General features: G+C 38.5%; 1 protein-coding gene across 1 annotated transcript in view; it reads left to right on the top strand.

Annotated features, from left to right (window-relative positions):
• Positions 1-20,397, top strand: part of LOC132142371 (E3 ubiquitin-protein ligase HECW2-like) — a 53,236-nt gene that overhangs the window by 18,854 nt on the left and 13,985 nt on the right. Inside the window, exons 2-13 of the mRNA XM_059552180.1 lie at positions 8,334-8,441; positions 9,657-9,751; positions 12,162-12,237; positions 12,923-13,092; positions 13,594-13,736; positions 13,899-13,999; positions 14,358-15,037; positions 15,710-16,025; positions 18,399-18,500; positions 18,692-18,842; positions 19,964-20,064; positions 20,219-20,343. Coding sequence (XP_059408163.1) covers positions 8,334-8,441; positions 9,657-9,751; positions 12,162-12,237; positions 12,923-13,092; positions 13,594-13,736; positions 13,899-13,999; positions 14,358-15,037; positions 15,710-16,025; positions 18,399-18,500; positions 18,692-18,842; positions 19,964-20,064; positions 20,219-20,343 — 2,168 coding nt within the window. The remainder of the gene's footprint in view (positions 1-8,333; positions 8,442-9,656; positions 9,752-12,161; positions 12,238-12,922; positions 13,093-13,593; positions 13,737-13,898; positions 14,000-14,357; positions 15,038-15,709; positions 16,026-18,398; positions 18,501-18,691; positions 18,843-19,963; positions 20,065-20,218; positions 20,344-20,397) is intronic.

Below are 20,397 nucleotides of genomic sequence, written 5' to 3'. Positions count from 1 at the left end.
AAAGGTTACTAAAGTTACTAAGTTACTAAGACTTGATTTGAGCCTGAGAGGGTTAAAGAAAATTGTATTTATTTATTTTTGTAAATTTTTTAATGTTAATAGATTTGAACAAAGAAATAAAGTGTCATGTCATGACATCATCAGTCATGCCCTCTCTACCTTACGCAGACTACGCCCACTTAGATCAGATATCACATCAACATCTCAGCTTGAGGGGTACTGAGGGTCATCGCTTTTGTCGTCAATAATTCGCGCCTAAAAACGCGTGGAAATCGCTAGTCGCGCCGCTTTCTCATTGTTTCCAAAGCGCTCGGGCAGTTGCGCCCCTGAGGCATCGAGCGTGTCGCACCGCGTGTGCGTCGCGACCGCGTTGCTTCCATTATGAGCGCGCATACAGGTGGCGCATACATGGTGGGATAGGCAACATCGTGCTCGGCTTGCAGACAAGACTCTCGAATCTTATATTTTGCAAGTGCAATACCTTGTAATAGAGGTAATGACTTACGGATGTACTCTGAGAGAGAGAGATTGTGTGTGTGTGTGTGTGTGTGTGAGAGAGAGAGAGAGAGAGAGAGAAACACACTCGTGCTTCACCTGATGAAGGAAACCCAAACTGAGTCTGACTCCAATCACAACCCCAACATTCAGAAACTAATTGACAAAAAGCTGAAGTATAATTATGATGAAAAATGAAAAAAGGAATTTGAGCTCCAAACCAAACTCCAGTGTTATTCGGCCCTAAACAGAACCACAAAACTGGCAAATTACTTATCACTCAAGCAATTAAAAGAAAGACAAATCCTTTCAAAATATCGACTCAGTGATCATGATTTGGAAATAGAGATTGGTAGACATAAAAGATCCTGGCTACCGAGAGAAGAGAGGCAAACACTGTGAGCTGAATCAAACAGAGGATGAGAAACACTTCCTTCTTGTCTGCCCCAAATACAGCACTACAAGAGAAACATTCTTCCCACAGTTTGAAGCTTTGAATCGTTCATTCTTGTCTCTAAATGACTCGGAGAAACTACTCTATATACTTGGAGAGAATGAGACGGCAGTCACAATAGCTGCTAAATATTTATACACCATATACACCATACACACCATACGAAAGGGATCATTTATTGTATTCAACTGTTTTATTTTATATTCTTAATTCTATATAATTACTATTATTAATATTAGAAATATTATCTGCTGCTGCTATTTTTATTGTATTTTATTGTAATCATATTTTATTCTGTATCTAAATGCTAAATTTGGCAATACTGTAACTCAAATGTCATGCCAATAAAGCAACTTGAACTTGAACTTGAGAGAGAGAGAGAGGAGAAATGTAAGAAAGTTTAATGTTGTATGTAAACTGTGTTTGAGGGGAAGTTGTGGCCTAATGGTTAGAGAGTCGGACTTGCAATCGAAGGGTTGTGAGTTCGAGTCTCGGGCCGGCAGGAATTGTGGGTGGGGGGAGTGCATGTACAGTTCTCTCTCCACCTTCAATACCACGACTTAGGTGCCCTTGAGCAAGGCATCGAACCCCCAACTGCTCCCCGGGCGCCGCAGCATAAATGGCTGCCCACTGCTCTGGGTGTGTGTTCATAGTGTGTGTGTGTGTGTGTTCACTGCTCTGTGTGTGTGCACTTCGGATAGGTTAAATGCTGAGCACAAATTCTGAGTATGGGTCACCATACTTGGCCGAATGTCATGTCATGTCACGTCACATCGTTTGAGAGAGAGAGAGGGGGGGGGGTGTTCAGAGAGGAGTCTGTTGGATGTTTAGCTGTTATTTGTTTTATGGACTCAATGTTGAAAATGTAAAACATTTCTGTTGGCAGAAGTGAAAAATAAATAATTTTATGAAGTTACAATTTTGTTTGATTCCATGATGTATTTTACTGAACATGAGTATTTACAATGCAAATCCAAATTATTTTAATTTACTGTTACTTATATCTTGTCTTTAACTTTATTAAGATCAGATTCTGCAGGTAAAATTACAATAATAAGGTGACTTGACTTGGACTTGACTTGACTTACTACAGGACTTGACTTGACTTGACTTGACATAACTTGTGACTTGACTTGCCCGAGAAAAAAATACTTGGGACTTACTTGAGACTTGAAGGTTAAGACTTGAGACTTACTTGAGACTTGCACATGTGTGACTTGGTCCCATCTCTGATTTAAATGTGGTGTTATCATAAGAGAACTGTTCATTTGAAATATTATGGTTATCACTAACACCGGTATATCGTCACACACTAAATTAACACAATATCAATTGAGTATTGAGTATATCGTCAATACCGGTATATCGCGACACCCCAATTGTCAACATGATGTAAACAAATCACTTGTTTGATATTTTTGCAGAAAAAATGCATGAACTAAAACTATAGAACTAGAACTATAGCACAAGTAGACTATTATTAACTATAATATATAATACATATATTTTTTAAATGCAGCTTTCAGTCTGTCACCATTATGCAAACTTGAAATATCATTTTTTAATCTTTTTTTTTTCTTTTTTTTATTCGATTGCACTGCTTTTCCATTGTTTTCCGTGAATTGTTGGACTGTTGCACTCACGTCTCTTGAAGCATCTCATGCATGAAACGGCAGTCTAAAAACACGGTGCTCAAGTTAAAAGAGGTTCACTCCCATCTTCTTGCATTTTTTCCAGCCCTATGTCTCTAAGGATGTTTTCACACTGCACTCAATTCGGATTCACTTTTCACATTGAGTCCTTAGGATATACTGTCTGGAATGTAATTTTGCAAGTCCTGAAATGCGATCTGTTTGTTCAGATGGAGTGGTCCATCTGGTATATCTGATGTTAAAAGCATGCCATATGCTGAATAAACTACTTCATATCAAATCTGAACCAATTTTCCAAAAATGTTTGTTCCAATGTTCCAAAAATTTCAAACCATATACAACAGTCTTAAGAATGCATTTATTTAATTTAATTTATTTATTTAGGTAGGTAGATATATTTGTAGGAAGGTCAGACTACAAAAACTGATATTTGACCACCTTTTTGGCGCCTGTCCAAACAAGGCCTAATTCTCCCTGAAATGGGTAGAATTGATTAATTCGTTTTGTCATCAAAGGTTATTCACTCTTTTTTTCAGACACTGTTTGTGCTACATCAAAGGGGGAAAAGGAGAAATAGATTGTGTCACAGGAGGATAATCAGTAGTGGGTCATTAGGTCTCTGGTTTCTGTGGCTGTATTGATCATACAGGCTCAGGCTGGAAATTGAGGCTAATGTCAAGGACTCAGTTCTCCCACAGTGTGTCCTGTGGGTTGCAAAGGGGCGAAAAATGTCTGGTAAATTTCCGGAAATTTTACAAAAACTTTCCATGGGAACTTCGTAATTTTGGAAATATTCAAAAGTTGAAACTTACCAGGAGTTTATAGGAATTTATGGGCATTCATTAGAAATTTGGGGAAATTTATAAAACTATCATATACAAACGTAGATACTGGAGGGACTGGCATATCTAGGCCATATAACTTAACGAATGTAGAGGGCGTGGACCACCCCGCAGCATTGCAGATGTCCAGCATGGGAGGCTGCCATACCCCGAGTAGAGTGAGCCTTGGCTCCCGACAGCGGGGGACGACCAGAGGACTCGTAGGTGACGTTGATAGCCTCGACTATCCAACGACTAATAGTCTGCTTAGAAGCAGGAGAACCCCTCTTGGGGGGACCGTAGCACACAAGCAATTAGTCAGTTTTTCTCCACAGGGCAGCTCTGTGGACGTATGCGTCCAGCGCTCGAACTGGACACATACAATTTAGCTTCGCCTGGTCAGGCTCCTGAAAGGGAGGAGGACAGAAGGCCTGCAGCACTACAGGTCGTGGTGTAACAGAGGGAACCTTAGGAACATATCCCGCTCGAGGGTATATGAACGCTTTGGTCATGCCCGGTGCAAACTCAAGATAAGTAGGGGCCACAGAGAGGGCCTGAAGATCTCCCACTCTCCGCAGAGAGGTAATAGCCAACAGAAAGGAGGTTTTAAGTGTGAGATGTCTGTCTGAGATATCTTGGATAGGTTCAAACGGGGGTTTGCACATTGCCTCTAGCACCACAACCAGGTCCCAAGGGGGAATACGGGACCGTACTGGAGGTCTCAGCCTCAGTGCATCGCAGAGGAAATGTGTAACTAGGGGGTGTCTTCCCAGAGACTGGCCGTCGAGAAGGGCGTGGTAGGCCGCAATAGCCGCCACGTAGACCTTCAGCGTGGAGTGGGTCAACCCTGCAGAGAGCCTAGCCTGTAGAAACTGCAGAACTGTACCAACTGGGCAGTTTGCTGGGTCTAACTGGCGGTCTCTGCACCATGAGGTGAAGAGTTTCCACCTCAGGGCGTACAGTTTCCTCGTTGAGGGAGCTCTGGAATGGAGAAGGGTCTCAACAACCTCAGTTGAGAGACCAGCCGCTAACAGTTTTGCCCCCTCAGGGGCCACACCTACAGCTTCCACAACTCCGGGTGAGGGTGAATTATCATGCCCTGCGCCTGCAAGAGTAGGTCTGTCCTGATCGGTGTCTCCCACGGAGAGCCGTCGAGGAGCGAGACTAGATCTGAAAACCATACTCGGCCCGGCCAGGATGGGGCTACTAATAGCAGACGGGCCCCGTCCCGGCGTACTCTCGCCAGAACTCCCGGGAGCAGAGCAATAGGGGGAAAAGCGTACAGATGAAGCCTCTGCCAGGTCTGTACCATAGCGTCCAGTCCCAGGGGAGCTGGATGAACTAGAGAGAACCAAAGGGGACATTGTGATGTCTCTTGAGTCGCAAAAAGGTCTACTTGAGCCCTGCCAAATACTCTCCATATCTGCTCCACCACCTGTGGGTGAAGTCTCCATTCCCCGGGCCTCGGCCCCTGCCTCGACAGAATGCTTGACCCCATATTTAACTTCCCAGGAATATCTACTGCTCTTAATGAGAGGAGTTTGCTCTGGGACCACACCAGGATCTGGTGCGCCAGCTTGTACAAAGGGCGCGAACGCAGGGCTCCCTGGTGGTTGATGTAAGAGACCACAGATGTGTTGTCGGTGCGCACCAACACATGGTGACCCCTAAGGTCTGGGAGGAAGTGCTTCAGTGCACGATAAACTGCTAGCATTTCTAGACAATTGATATGCCATGTTAGATGGCGGTCGCTCCACAGACCACGGGCAGGGTGGCCACTCATGACTGCACCCCAGCCGGTGAGAGATGCATCCGTCGCTAGTGTGACACGGCGACAAGGAGCTCCCAGCACCGGGCCCTGATTCAAGAACCAAGGTTTCTTCCACATGTCTAAGGCACGGAGGCAGCGCCGCGTGACCTTGATAGTGCGAAGTGGATTGCCCCTCGGGGAAAATCCCTTGGTCTTGAGCCACCACTGTAGGGGTCTCATGTACAGCAGGCCAAGAGGTATCACGTTGGACACAGCTGCCATCAGACCCAACAATCTCTGAAATTGTTTGACAGTGAGTGACTGGCCTTCTCTGACTCTCTTGACTGAGATGATGATCGACTCGATACGAGCAGGGGACAATCGTGCCTGCATCGCGGTCGAATCCCATACTACGCCTAGATAGGTGGTTCTCTGAACCGGAGAAAGTACACTCTTCTTGACGTGCAGTCTCAAACCCAGCTCCCCCATATGTGTGAGAACGACATCTCGACGCCGAGCCGCAACCTGCTCTGACTGAGCTAAAATCAACCAATCGTCGATATAGTTGAGAATGCGGATGCCCTGCATGCTGCATGCACAGGGGGACCAGAGCCGCATCTACAAGGGGTGAGAGTGCAAGGCCAAAGGGAAGTACTCGATATTGGTAGGCTTCACCCCCGAAAGCGAACCTCAGAAACTTCCTGTGTTGTGGAAGGATGGAGATGTGAAAATATGCGTCTTTGAGATCTATTGTGACAAACCAGTCCTCGGACCTGATCTGAGCTACAACATGCTTGATTGTGAGCATTCTGAACTTCAGTCTCATAACTGAACGATTTAAGACCCTCAAGTCTATAATCGGACGCAGCCCCCCATCCTTCTTTGGAACTATGAAATACCGGCTGTAAAATCCGGACTCCCTGTCCTGAGGAGGGACAACCTCGATGGCCTCCTTCTCTAATAGGGTTTTCACCTCCTGTTCCATAACCAGACCCTGCCTGGGGCCCACTATCGTGTGAACGACCCCGTTGAATATAGGTGGCGCGGAGCCAAACTGAATGCGGTAGCCTTTTTCTACTATGTGCAGGACCCAACGAGATACATTTGGCAGTAGCTTCCATGCTGCTAAATAATCTACTAAGGTAATCAGTCTCTCGAGACTGACTTCTGGTGTAAGAGACCCCCGCAGGGGTGGCGAGCGTCCCAGCCCCGCTACGCGCACGGGCGGAGGATACTGAGACCGATGCTCTGTTCCACCCGGGGCATCGCTCTATAACCGTGCTCTCCCATCCACACAACATTTCCATAATAATCAGACGAGGGGATGTAGACTCTAGGGATTAGGGATCTTCCGACTCTAGGGATTAGGCTGTGTGTATCCCCACCCATTATATATCTCGGGCAGGGAGGAACACACGACCTAAAACGCGATTTGGAATCGCCAACAGAGTGCTTAACTTTAGCCTTGCTTTTTGGCATGTCTAGGAGCTCTTTAACTGGACATACAACAGTAAATAAGACTCACAAGACGGACAAAATGACATTCACATACAGAGCGCTTGCTGAAAGACTCGAAGCTGATGCCAGCTGCGTGGCACGTGCTTTTATAGCTTCCTGGTCGCTTACGTCAACCCATTGGTGACGTCACGCTCTTCCATTGGACTGATTACACACGATATTCAGAGTCGCGCACGCTGGACGCGTTCCCCAAAGCGCTTTCGACACAGCTCGAGTTCCTGGAGAGGAACTTAAATTAAAATAATGGGAAAAATCCTTAAGATAACATGTAGAAAGAAAAAACGCATCTTAAGCACACAGAATAACATAAGTGGACTTTGAATGATTAATTGGCGTTTTGAACGATTACGTGATTGTGGCATCCATAATTGTAATCGCGATTAAAATTTTTATTAATTGTTCAGCCATAGCTCACATGCATGCAAACTAGTACAAATTAATTTTTTTTTTGTTTGGGGGGGGGTCTGTGATGCTTTTTTCAGGATTTATGGATGAAGGAAAACTTGTGAATAGTGTTTATTCGTTCAAAATAGAAATCTTTTCTAACAATATAAGTCTTTACTATTACTTTTTTTTATTAATTTAACACATCCTTGTTGAATAAAAGTATTGATTTATTTAAAAAAAATACTAACCCCACACTTTTGAACGGTAGTGTATTGTTAAAAAAGATTTCTATTTTCAATAAATGCTGTTTTTTTTTAACTCGTTATTCATCAAAGAATCCTGAAAAAAAGGTAGTCACAAATGTTTTTAAAATTGATTGTAAAGCGTATGATTTCTGAAGAATCATGTGACACTGAAGACTGGAGTAATGATGTTTAAAATTCAACTTTGCATCACAGGAAAACATTATATTTTAAAGTATATTAAACCAGAAAACCATTATTTTACATTGTAATACCAGTAATACTGTGCAATATTACTGTTTTGTTCTGTATTTTTGATCAAATAAATGAAAGCTTGATGAGCAAAATATATGCAATGTTTAAAACATTAAAATAGTAATGTTTCCAACTTTTGACCAGTACTGTACTTCTGTATGATAACAGAAAACTGGCTAGCAGAAAGAGCATCACAGCTTGAGCTAGTTTGTACCTCGTAAATTGTCGATTAAAGTGCTAACTCGCTTAAATTTTTCATATCTTAATTTTACTGGCTATATTGGTATTATTATTTATTTACAATTAATATAATAAATGTAACATTTATATGCCACTCCATGCATAACATTACCAATACATTTATGGTGCATTTGTGTTTGACTATTCTATATTTATTATGCATGCACGACTGTACTGAGCTTTGTTTCTGTTTTTTTGTATGAAATAGGATTTTTTAAAGACCCAATCAGATGGAAGCTGGTTGTTTGTATGATCAGGGGCATGTTGAGTTGAGCACTTAAACAACTAAGGTCCATTACCTTCAAGACAAACCCTTTACCATTTGTTTGTTCTTAAGACCCTTAGAAAAGACTTTAAGCCCTTGAGAGAACAGGCCTGAGGTGTGGCACAATCGATCAGCCACCCTATGTTTTTTCACAGCTGTGCGTTTATTATGAGATCTATTGACTCCTGGTGGAGGCCTTTCTTCTTAGTCATATTTATGAATGTCAAATATTTACATGATATTTCCCGACCCAGATGAGACGTGTCTCGCTAACGTTTGGGATTCGAAGAACCGCGGGGTGAACGGCACTCAGAGGGGACAGATCGTCTGGAGGTTGGAGCCCGGACCGTACTTTATGGAACGTAAGCGAGAGTTTTGAAAATCATATGCACTTCCTTTTTCAAGGATCTGGGCTTTTGTTGAAAAATGGGTTTGACTAAGTTTGCAAGGTTATTGGTGTCAAATGTTTGGTACACTACCATTCGAAAGTTTGGAGTCAGTAACAAATATAATATTTGGCATATTAAAAATGATTTCTGAAGCATCGTGTGATACTGAATACTGGAGTAATGATGCTGAAAATTTTAACATTTTCATCACAGGGATAAATTGTATTTTTTTTTTTATATTAAAATCGAAAACAGTTGTTTTAAATAGTAATACTACAGTATTCCTGCTTTTATTATATTTTTTTAATCAAATAAATGCAGCCTTGAGTTTTGCCGAAAAACTTACTAGATATCCAACAGTAAAAGAACATATTATGTGAAATCTTTATAATAATTAGAATAATTATTTATAATTAATTAATTATTTAGAATAATTTTTTTCATGCAAATCTGTTAATGTTAATCTGCCTCTTTACAGTATGTAAAAACAAAACAAACAATGCTAGAATGCTTTACATGTTGGTCAGACAAGCTTGTCCTGTAACTCTGCAATATAGATTTCTATTGTATTGTGTTGTATTTTTTGTATTGTTCAAGAACAAGTAAAGCTGAAATCAGATGCAAATTTAAGCAAAATAGTTGTGATCACCGATAACATATGCACTTATTACTAAATGTGTTTAAAAAACTTTTGAATATATTAAGGATTAGATGCCTTGAATCTAATTTCTTATTTCTTGTTTGAAATGCTCAGTGTACACTGTAAAAAAATATTTTTTCAAAGTTGTAAACAAGTTTGACAAGAAAACACTATTTTACATTTTCTACTTTACAATTGAATGTTCAATTCAACCTCAAAACTGAGTCAAAATAGTTTCCAATTTTTCAGTGTAGCAGCCTTGGAACTTGTATACACCACTTTGTTTCTCAGCAGACTGATAAATCCTGTGCATATTGATTCCTGAGAATTACATGAAGCCAGCCAAACAGATTTCAGCTTGTCCTTTTGAGAAAGCTTTGCCATTTTTGTGTGGATTATAGATTATGGATCAGCGTGCTGTCTGAGATTTAAACAGTGATCAAATTTGTTATAATGTGAGAATAATAATAATGGAGATACTGGATGTGCTGTTTATATTTCAAATACTTGAGCTCTTAGAAACATGATCCTATGTTTATATTTCACAGCGGAGACCAAAATCTGTTTCAAATATTACCATGGAGTGAGTGGAGCGTTGAGGGCCATAACACCCTGCATTACTGTCAAGAACCCTGGAGTTACAGTAAGTGTGTGTGTCTGTGTTACGTATTTGACTTTAAAGTATTAGGATTTAAAACTCTGATTTGTTGGCATCAGATGATGCTGCAAAATTACTTTTGATGACCGGTCACCATTTTTTGCTCAAAAGGAGTATTTTTACTCATAATGCATTTTAAAAGTGACTGAGTCACATGAGAAACATGAAAGCATCTTTCATGAAAATGGCATGTTGTAGAAAAAATTGTAGATTTTTCTTTCATGTTAATTTTTTCATGAAATCATGTTTGTAATATTTCCTAATTCTATTCCTCTCCTATCACCACAACAAAAAAATGAAAAGGGGGGGGGGGTATAATTATTTTGTAGTAGCACAGAAAGTATGGAGTTCCCCTTACAAATCAATTATCAGTTTATTAATAAAAAAAAATGTAAATACATAACTTTTCATATTGACTAATAAATATACATGTTTAAAAAATATGCGTAGTTAAATGTAACAGCTAATAATACTTTGATATATCATTTTAAATGTGATATTTAAATAGCATTTTTACACATTTTGTGTTTTAAATAGAATTTATGTTGATTTATTTACACTGCAGTTCAAAAGTTTGGGGGATGTAAGATTTTTAATGCTTCTGAAAGTCTATTATGCTCATCGAGGCTGCACTTATAGAAAAAAAATGCAAGAAAAAGGTGATATTGTTAAATATTATTACTATAACTGTTTACTACTTGAATATATTTTTAAATATAGTTTTTTCTCTAATAGCAAAGCTGAATTTTTTATATGTTGATTTGTTGCTAAAGAGACATTTATTATTATTAACAACGTTAAAAACAGCTGAGACGCTTAATGCTGATACTGTTTTATTTATTTTTCTTTGATAATTAAAGTTCAAAAGAACAGCATTTATTTGATCTTTTGTAATATTATAAATGACTTTACTGTCACTTTTGATGAATTTAATATTAATTTATTTCCAAACAATGGAGGTGTAATTTAATTCCAAGTAATGTACTAGCCTAACCAGCATTTAAGACAATTAAAAGTAAAAATTAAAATAATAATAATTTGATGTTTGTTGATGTTGGTTATTTTATAATGCTTCGAAATGGTGCACAAGTGCGTGTCTGCAAGCAGAGGTCTGCTTTATGTGCTTTATCAGGCACTGGAGTTGACTAAACTCCACAGAGACATATCATGTTCGCAGGCATGCAGGGAATGCACAGGAAGTAGAGAGAGCTCTTTGATATGCTTAGTGCCTGGCTTCCGACACAACGCCACAGAACTAGTGCAAAGGGCACGTTCCACCCTCTGTGACATGAGCCTGAATTTAAACCCCTAAGTTAATGGACCGATTCACTCGCAAAACATTACTATTACTGTTTGAACTACTGTTTTGAACTGAGCTTATTTTTGTCCTATGGAAGTGATTGAATATGTCAGATCATGTGACTGTGATCTGAGGCGTGCTGAAATGAGGATCTGTGACTCCTCAAGCAAATAGAGCATGAGATGAACTTATGAGCTCATGAGATGGAGATATTTTCTATGATCTGATTTTTTAACTTGTATTTTGAAAATTGATGTTTAGGTAAAATTAATGTTGCTACTTTGTATGGTTTGGATCGATGCAGAACACGTTTTGAGCGAAAACACACCCCAAACAACTGACTTAAGTGAGAGTTTCATGTGCAATGGTTAACATATGGAAATTATAATATCTCAGTCTCACCATCATTCAGAAGCCGTCAAGCTGGGGCTCTGCAGCTGAACAAGAGTCTCTAATCATAAATCACACACTGCCACATCAATGAGCAGGAACATTATAATGCTATTTAAATATTCATGACAATGATCCTGAACCCCTCTCTTGCTAATATATTACATAGTTTCAACCAAAATGCAGCTGTAATGTATTAAATTGAATAAATATGCGAAATCATTTTTAAATACATGAGATCTCTTCTTTGCATTGAAATAGGGGTTAATGCCAGATTAACACAGTTTTATTGTAATCACTATTGCAGAAACTATTTGATATGATTTCAAATATTAATACAGGTCTGGGCTTCTCTGGGCATTGTAAACCACAAACAAAAAACTAAAACCAGGCCAATAAAATAAATAACTAAAACCAATAAAATAGGCATTAACTTAAATACATTTATATATATATATATATATATATATATATATATATATATATATATATATATTTGATAAAGCAACATAATACAATAAAAAAATAATAAAACTGGGAAAAACAACAAAATTACTAAAACAAAGAAAAAAAAAGCAAATAAAATCAAATTTAAAATAGGAATAAAAGCTGTAATAGTTTACAGTTTCTCAGTGATCCTGAAATAACACTGCTGTATTTCTCTGTGTGATGTTGTGTAATAGTGTGTTATTGTGTGTTCTACAGGTCGGGGCGGAGGGGCAGATGGATGGACAGTCTGTCACAGAACACTGCAGGAAATTGGTCAGCTTTACTCTGTCAGGTAACAATGCTTGGTATTTACAACATCTACTCTCACTTTAGTAAAAGAGACTGAAGATTTCTTAATGAAACTGATTTACGTATATATAAATTGAGAGGCAGCACTATGATTTTCCCACCCAATCCATCCTTAACCATGGTAAAACCATCTTTATATTGATATATTGATCTTTATACTGATATTGCATGATATCTTTGCTGTTAAAAAAACACCAACAATGGATACATTATAACAACACTAATGGTCAATAAATAATAACCTTTTTTAACTAACAAAAAACAATTCATGCACCAAGTAATATAGTTAATTTGGCTCAATGTATTCAATATTATAGACTAATTTACAATGATTTAAAATGTGTCTTATCCTACCTTAAATCTCACATATAAAGCAATGTGTTGTCTTTTTAATTAAAGCTCTTCTATATATCTGCCCTCTTGTGGCTATGAGCAGCTAGTGCACATAGAAAGAAAGAAAGAAAGATAGATAGATAGATAGATAGATAGATAGATAGATAGATAGATAGATAGATTGATTGATTGATTGATTGATTGATTGATTGATTGATTGATTGATAGATAGATAGATAGATAGATAGATAGATAGATAGATAGATAGATAGATAGATAGATAGATAGATAGATAGATAGATAGATAGATCACATTGTGTGTGTTTATATTGCAGACATCAGGGCTCAGGGTCTGAAGAAGGGTATGTTTTTTAATCCGGACCCCTATCTGAAGATGAGCATTCACCCTGGTAAGAGGCAAGGCTTCCCTACATTCACCCACCACGGCCAGGAGAGACGGACCTCCATCATATCAAACACGACTAACCCTGTGTGGCACGGAGAGGTAATTTCTATTCATATGTGATCCCAGACTGGGCCAGATAATGATGTGTGCTGTTTGCGTTCACTTCTTCAGCGCTTAACCTCGGCTGCAGGGTGACGTCCCTGCTGTCAGTCCACTGTGAGGAGCTGAAAAGTTAATGGGATGTAATCAAACAGGGGTGACTCTGAAACGAGAAGTTTTCAGTAAATGCATTGTTCCCTTCAGATTTCTTCAGAAATTACTGTTGGTTAAATTAAGTTGGTAACATTTCCTAAATGTATTTTTCTTTTATATATATATAACTTATTGAATAATACCATGTATTTACATGGTACTCCAGGGTATTTTTAAGAATACTACCATGGTACATATATAAATGTTGTATTTAAAGTAAATAAGAGTAAAGTTCTGTAACCATAAATGAGACTGATATTGTAGGATTGAATATTATTTTACCTCCACTGCACAGAAACATAACTGTAAACCTTCATTTTCATACTTCTTTTCTTTTTTCTCCTACAGAATTACACTTTTGTTGCTCTGATGACAGATGTTTTGGAAATTGAGGTGAAGGACAAATTCGCTAAAAGTCGCCCAATCATCAAACGCTTTTTAGGTCAGCTGACAATACCGGTGCAGAGACTGCTGGAGAGACATACAGCCGGGTCAGTATCACCTATCAGTATCATCAGTAACACCTGCTGTTAATTTCTGTCTACAGATGTTTATCTAAACATAACTTTTTTGCATCCGAAGATGTTACATTTAGCGGTACATACTGTATGTGGTCATATTTTCATTGACAAAAATTTATTATATGAAAAAAGGGATCAACATGTGAGCTACACCCTTTCACGTCGTCTACCGACAGAACATGTGAGCGGACAGCTTCTCTTCAGGGCGGAGATCACCTCCAACGGACATGAAGGTACGGATTACAGTTTGCTTACAGTAAAACGTACAGTATTCTTATTTTTACAATAAATGAGCCATGTTCAGCCATTTAATGAGCCATGTTCAGAATTGTTGAACTACCATTAATGTAATTCTTGTAACTTATAACCAGCCTAATAAAGTATATTACTTGGTCGAAATATATATTTATTAATTTAAGGGGTTTTTAATGGGTCCCCTTCAAGCCATGCCTCAAAATAGCATTTTTCAGAGTTCTTTGGTGAACAGAAATTTCAAAAACAGATATATTTTGTAACATTTTAAATGTCTTCACTGTCTGTGTTCATCAATTTAATGTATCCTTGCTGAATAAAAGTATTATGCTTTTGTAGATGCCATGGGATCACTGCTGGGAGCCTCCTCAATGAACGGAGATCCTGGGAGCCCATCAGATGATGAGGATGTTTTGCATCCTTCATCCTGCATTGCCAGGGGCCCCTCGCCCACCGGCTCTGAAGGGTCCCTGCAAGGTGACGCCTTTAGGACTGACGAGTGCATGATGGACCCTAATGAGGGTCAGCTCTTGAGAGATGGAGCTCCAGAGTCTATTGAAGGAACCCCGGGCCACACTCATCGGCAGGCCTTGCTTAACGACTACCTGGATGCTATTGAAGCCCCTAAAGGCCCCGGAGACAGACCGCTTGGGGCCGCCTCCCCTAAACTACGCTCAAGTTTCCCCACGGACACGCGGCTCAATGCTATGTTACATATAGATTCTGATGAAGATGAGGAAGGACACGCCTCCAGGGATATGACATTGACCAATGGCGCTCATCGGCCTGATGGACACACCTCCTCTGAACAGGACAAAGGGGAGTGTCCCGTGAAAGAGAGGCTTGAAGCAGAAGCAGCGAGCAGCGCCACAGATACGGTGGCCACAGCATTAGGGTTGAGCAGTGGCACCACAAAGAGCCAAAATGGAGGTGCTGAGGATGGTCAGGATGGAGCTGCTGCCTCTGGAGACTCGCCCCAGAGCACCGGCAGCACTCAGCAATCAGCTCCCAAAATACAGGTCTGTAGGGATTGGCTTACCACCTTTTTTTTTTTTTTTTTTTTTTTTTTACCTGTTATGGGAATACGTTTTATCAGCCTATTTTCCATGCAGGTTATATATATATGTGTGTGTGTGTGTGTGTGTGGGTGGGCATGTGTGTGTGTAGTAAAAATAAAATTTTAATACAATTATAATTTGTAATTATTTTGTATTTTGTAATTTTTATGGACTTTTAATACCCATTTTATGACCTGTTATGTAAATATGTTTTCATTAACGTTTTAAATTGTTAATGGTTATTTGTTTTTTACAAAAAATGTATTTTTTTCCCCGAAAATATTTTTTATATATATTTTTTGACATTAATTTTGTGAATTAATTGTTTACTGATAATATTTGTCTCTCTCTCATATATGGCTAAAGTATGGTTAATCATGAAGTGTTAACTGAAGTATTAGTATTATTGAAGTATTAGTACCTTATTAAAACCAAGTTAAATTATTGACTAAAATGTTTTATCATATTTTATGACAAACTCATAATTTATTTTACATTTCATAGCACACCTCATGCGTGTTAAATCACTTGAGCAGTTTCTTGTGATGATCATCATCATCGTCATCATCATTTTCCCAATTTATATTATGTAGTTCTTCCTTTGCATCATTTCACCTAATACTTTTCTTACAGGATGAGGAAGGAGTTGCACCCAAGGCGATCACTGGGGAAGAAGGATCCTCAGAGGTCGCTACAGTCACAGAGTCCTCAGCGTCTGTCAACAATGCAGCTGGTGAAGGGGGCGGAGCCACAGCAGTTAAGCAGTCGGAGAAGGGGAACTCCAGTGAGGCAGCCAATGAGGGGGAGGAAGATGCCAAAATCTGGCACAGGAGGCAGAGTCTGCAAGCATCAGGGAACTCATCACAGGCTGAAGGGATGGAATTAACCAATGAAGTGAGGAGGTCAGCTGATGCAGCACAGGTTGCCGCAGTAACAGAAGGAGAGACAGGTAACTTCCTGTGTGATGCTACCTCATTTATTTAGTAAATCTGGAGAATATTATGAGTTGTCATCAAACTTTCATCAGCTTTTCCCAACAGTTTTTACTTTTCTGCACATTGAATAAGACAATAAAAAGTCATATTATAATTAATAATATTAAACTTTTATTTTCATTGTATTATGAACATTTAAATAAATATTAACTATTAAGAACATAAGTATTAATAATAAAAATAATAAAATTATATTATATACACATACATATATATACAGTACAGACCAAAAGTTTGGACACACCTTCTCATTCAAAGAGTTTTCTTTATTTTCATGACTATGAAAATTGTAGATTCACACTGAAGGCATCAAAACTATGAATTAACACATGTGGAATTATATATGGAATTATATACATAACAAAAAAGTGTGAAACAACTGAAAATATGTAATATTCTAGGTTCTTCAAAGTAGCCACCTTTTGCTTTGATTACTGCTTTGCACACTCTTGGCATTCTCTTGATGAGCTTCAAGAGGTAGTCACCTGAAATGGTCTTCCAACAGTCTTGAAGGAGTTCCCCGAGAGATGCTTAGCACTTGTTGGTCCTTTTGCCTTCACTCTGCGGTCCAGCTCACCCCTAAACCATCTCGATTGGGTTCAGGTCCGGTGACTGTGGAGGCCAGGTCATCTGGCGCAGCACCCCATCACTCTCCTTCTTGGTCAAATAGCCCTTACACAGCCTGGAGGTGTGTTTGGGGTCATTGTCCTGTTGAAAAATAAATGATGGTCCAACTAAACGCAAACCGGATGGAATAGCATGCCGCTGCAAGATGCTGTGGTAGCCATGCTGGTTCTGTATGCCTTCAATTTTGAATAAATCCCCAACAGTGCCACCAGCAAAGCACCCCCACACCATCACACCTCCTCCTCCATGCTTCACGGTGGGAACCAGGCATGTAGAGTCCATCCGTTCACCTTTTCTGCGTCACACAAAGACACGGTGGTTGGAACCAAAGATCTCAAATTTGGACTCATCAGACCAAAGCACAGATTTCCACTGGTCTAATGTCCATTCCTTGTGTTCTTTAGCCCAAACAAGTCTCTTCTGCTTGTTGCCTTTCTTTAGCAGTGGTTTCCTAGCAGATATTCTACCATGAAGGCCTGATTCACACAGTCTCCTCTTAACAGTTGTTCTAGAGATGTGTCTGCTGCTAGAACTCGGTGTACCATTGACCTGGTCTCTAATCTGAGCTGCTGTTAACCTGTGATTTCTGAGGCTGGTGACTCGGATGAACTTATCCTCCGCAGCAGAGGTGACTCTTGGTCTTCCTTTCCTGGGGCGGTCCGCATGTGAGCCAGTTTCTTTGTAGCGCTTGATGGTTTTTGTGACTGCACTTGGGGACACTTTCAAAGTTTTCCCAATTTTTCAGACTGACTGACCTTCATTTCTTAAAGTAATGATGGCCACTCGTTTTCCTGTACTTAGCTGCTTTTTTCTTGCCATAATACAAATTCTAACAGTCTATTCAGTAGGACTATCAGCTGTGTATCCACCTGACTTCTGCACAACACAACTGATGGTCCCAACCCCATTTATAAGGCAAGAAACACTTATTAAACCTGACAGGGCACACCTGTGAAGTGAAAATCATTTCAGGTGACTACCTCTTGAAGCTCACCAAGAGAATGCCAAGAGTGTGCAAAGCAGTAATCAAAGCAAAGGTGGCTACTTTGAAGAACCTAGAATATGACATATTTTCAGTTGTTTCACACTTTTTTTATTGTATATAATTCCATATATAATTCCACATGTGTTAATTCATAGTTTTGATGCCTTCAGTGTGACTGTACGATTTTCATAGTCATGAAAATAAAGACAACTCTTTGAATGAGAAGGTGTGTCCAAACATTTGGTCTGTACTGTATATATACAATACATTTTAATGCATTTTAATCTATCTATCTATCTATCTTTAAATATGAATAATAAAAAATAATTATGATAATAATACATCAAAAATAAACATTGCAATAAAGAATAAAATAATTATTAATTATTTAAATATATTATATACATATTAAGTAAATGAATAATAATCGTAAAAGTATAATAATCGTATAATTTCAAAATAGAAAATATTTTAATAATATATAAAAATAATGTTATTATAATAAATATAAATAATGCTATATTATATATACATATACTATTATATATACTAATATTAAAAAATATTAATTCTATTCAAATAAAATATAACCTATTGTCGGCTTTATATATTAGGGATAATAGGACACTTTATAAATAATTAGTATATAATAAATTAATATTTACAATATTTTTTATATTTATAACACAAACAACACATTTTTGCCTTTCTGAAGGAGCCAGTGCTCAAGTGAATGGCCATCAGCTGATGCGATCTGTTCCTTCAGTGCGTCATGATATCAGCCGCTATCAGAGAGTGGACGAGCCTCTTCCACCAAGTGAGGGAATATTTTTGTCTTCGTATGAGATTTCCTCAACCTGTCCTAAACGGGACATAATCATCGAAAATTATATTTATTTTTTGCTCTTTTGAAATCAGGGTATTTACGTAATTATACTTTATTAACATTTGTATTTTTATATTGACTATTTTAACATTATAAGTGGACTTTAAATGTGTATGTTGTAGACTGGGAGGCTCGTATTGACAGCCACGGCAGGATTTTCTATGTGGATCATGTAAATAGGACCACCACCTGGCAGCGGCCCACTGCTCCACCTGCACCTCAGGTCCTACAGAGATCCAACTCCATTCAACAGATGGAGCAGCTCAACCGAAGGTCAGTCACACATGAAGACAATATTCACACATCAGTGTGTTTACTTGACCTTATCTTGGGATTTATCGGAGTCCAAAATGCCATTTGTTAATCTTCACTCGTATGGAAAAACAGCTCTTTAAAAATGTCACCCAGCAGTCACCACAGCAACCTAATCTCTTCTACCACTATCATGCTCTATCAAACAAATCAGTCTTTTTAAATGAAGTTTTTTTCTTTCTTTGAGCCCTTGAGAACAGTATGTGGCAACACATGTGAATATTGCCTTCACAGCTGAAAATAATCCAAAATACACTGTCATGGTACGCTGCCGGAAAGGAGCGAAGGAGGCGTGGATAAATTAAACTGTCATTTATTAAATCCAGCACATAGGGCAAATCCGAGGAAGGGAAGAAGGAACACGTACACAACTGGTAGACCAGACAAAGGAGGAACACACAGACTGGAACTAAATACAAGGGAATAACAAGGAACATTTGGAGGAACACAGGTGCACATAATAACTAATTAGACAAAACGAGACCAGGAACAGGAAACCCATATATGTCTAGGAAACACGGGAAAAATCTGGTAACAAGCATGTGGGGAAGGAAAACACAGCACGAAACAGTCCAGGGGCATGACACATGCCTGGCAGGAATTATTTGTGGCATATACATTTTTTTAATTCACAGGTTTTTAATTGAATTAAATTTCATTTAGCATCATTCATTTGATTTCATTTGCAAATATTATGTTTATACTATTTAAATGAAATTGAATGAAATTACATTAAATTACATTCATACATTTATAATTAATTAGAATTTCCTTGAAGAAATCATTGTAATGTGCTGTTTTGGTGCTCAAGAAATATGTCTTATAATAAAACGTATATATTAAAAACAGTTGTGCTGTTGTAATAATAATAATAAAATTTAATAATATATTTATTATTCACATTTTTGTGTCTGTGTGTTAACATGTTTTTTTTTCTTTACTGCCAGCCAAGATTTAGCAATAACATATACATTACAGAAGCAAAAATGTATGATTATGAATGATAAAACACAATTATCCTTGTGAAAAGATTATTACATGAAAAATGCAAATGAATTTAAGTACCTTTTTGTTTTGTTCAGGTATCAGAGTATTCGGAGGACAATAACCAATGAGAGGACAGACGAACAGGCTGCAGAGATGCCTACAGACGAAACTGACCTGCTGCTTCTCTCCATACCTGGTACTCTCTCACAACAGAAATACACACACCACGTACATGCACTGCATTCAGATGAGCCTGGTTCATCTAGATTAATGTAAATATAGAATAGAAATAAAAGATCTTTTGATTTAACCCAACATAATTTTCACACTATAGTTGTATTCTCTTTCAGAGTACCGTCGGGATGGTGTGGTTGGGCCTACTAGCTCTCGCTCCCGATTGTCTCTGCTGCTTCAGTCCCCCAGCGCCAAGTTTCTCATCAGCCCGGATTTCTTTACCGTACTGCATTCCAACCCTGTTAGTCTCCAAACACATTAATTATTCACACTTTTTTTTTTTTTTTTTTTTTTT

Source organism: Carassius carassius, chromosome 6 (assembly GCF_963082965.1).
Source record: "Carassius carassius chromosome 6, fCarCar2.1, whole genome shotgun sequence".
Taxonomy (NCBI): domain Eukaryota; kingdom Metazoa; phylum Chordata; class Actinopteri; order Cypriniformes; family Cyprinidae; genus Carassius; species Carassius carassius.
This window is presented reverse-complemented; position numbering and strand designations above follow the sequence as displayed.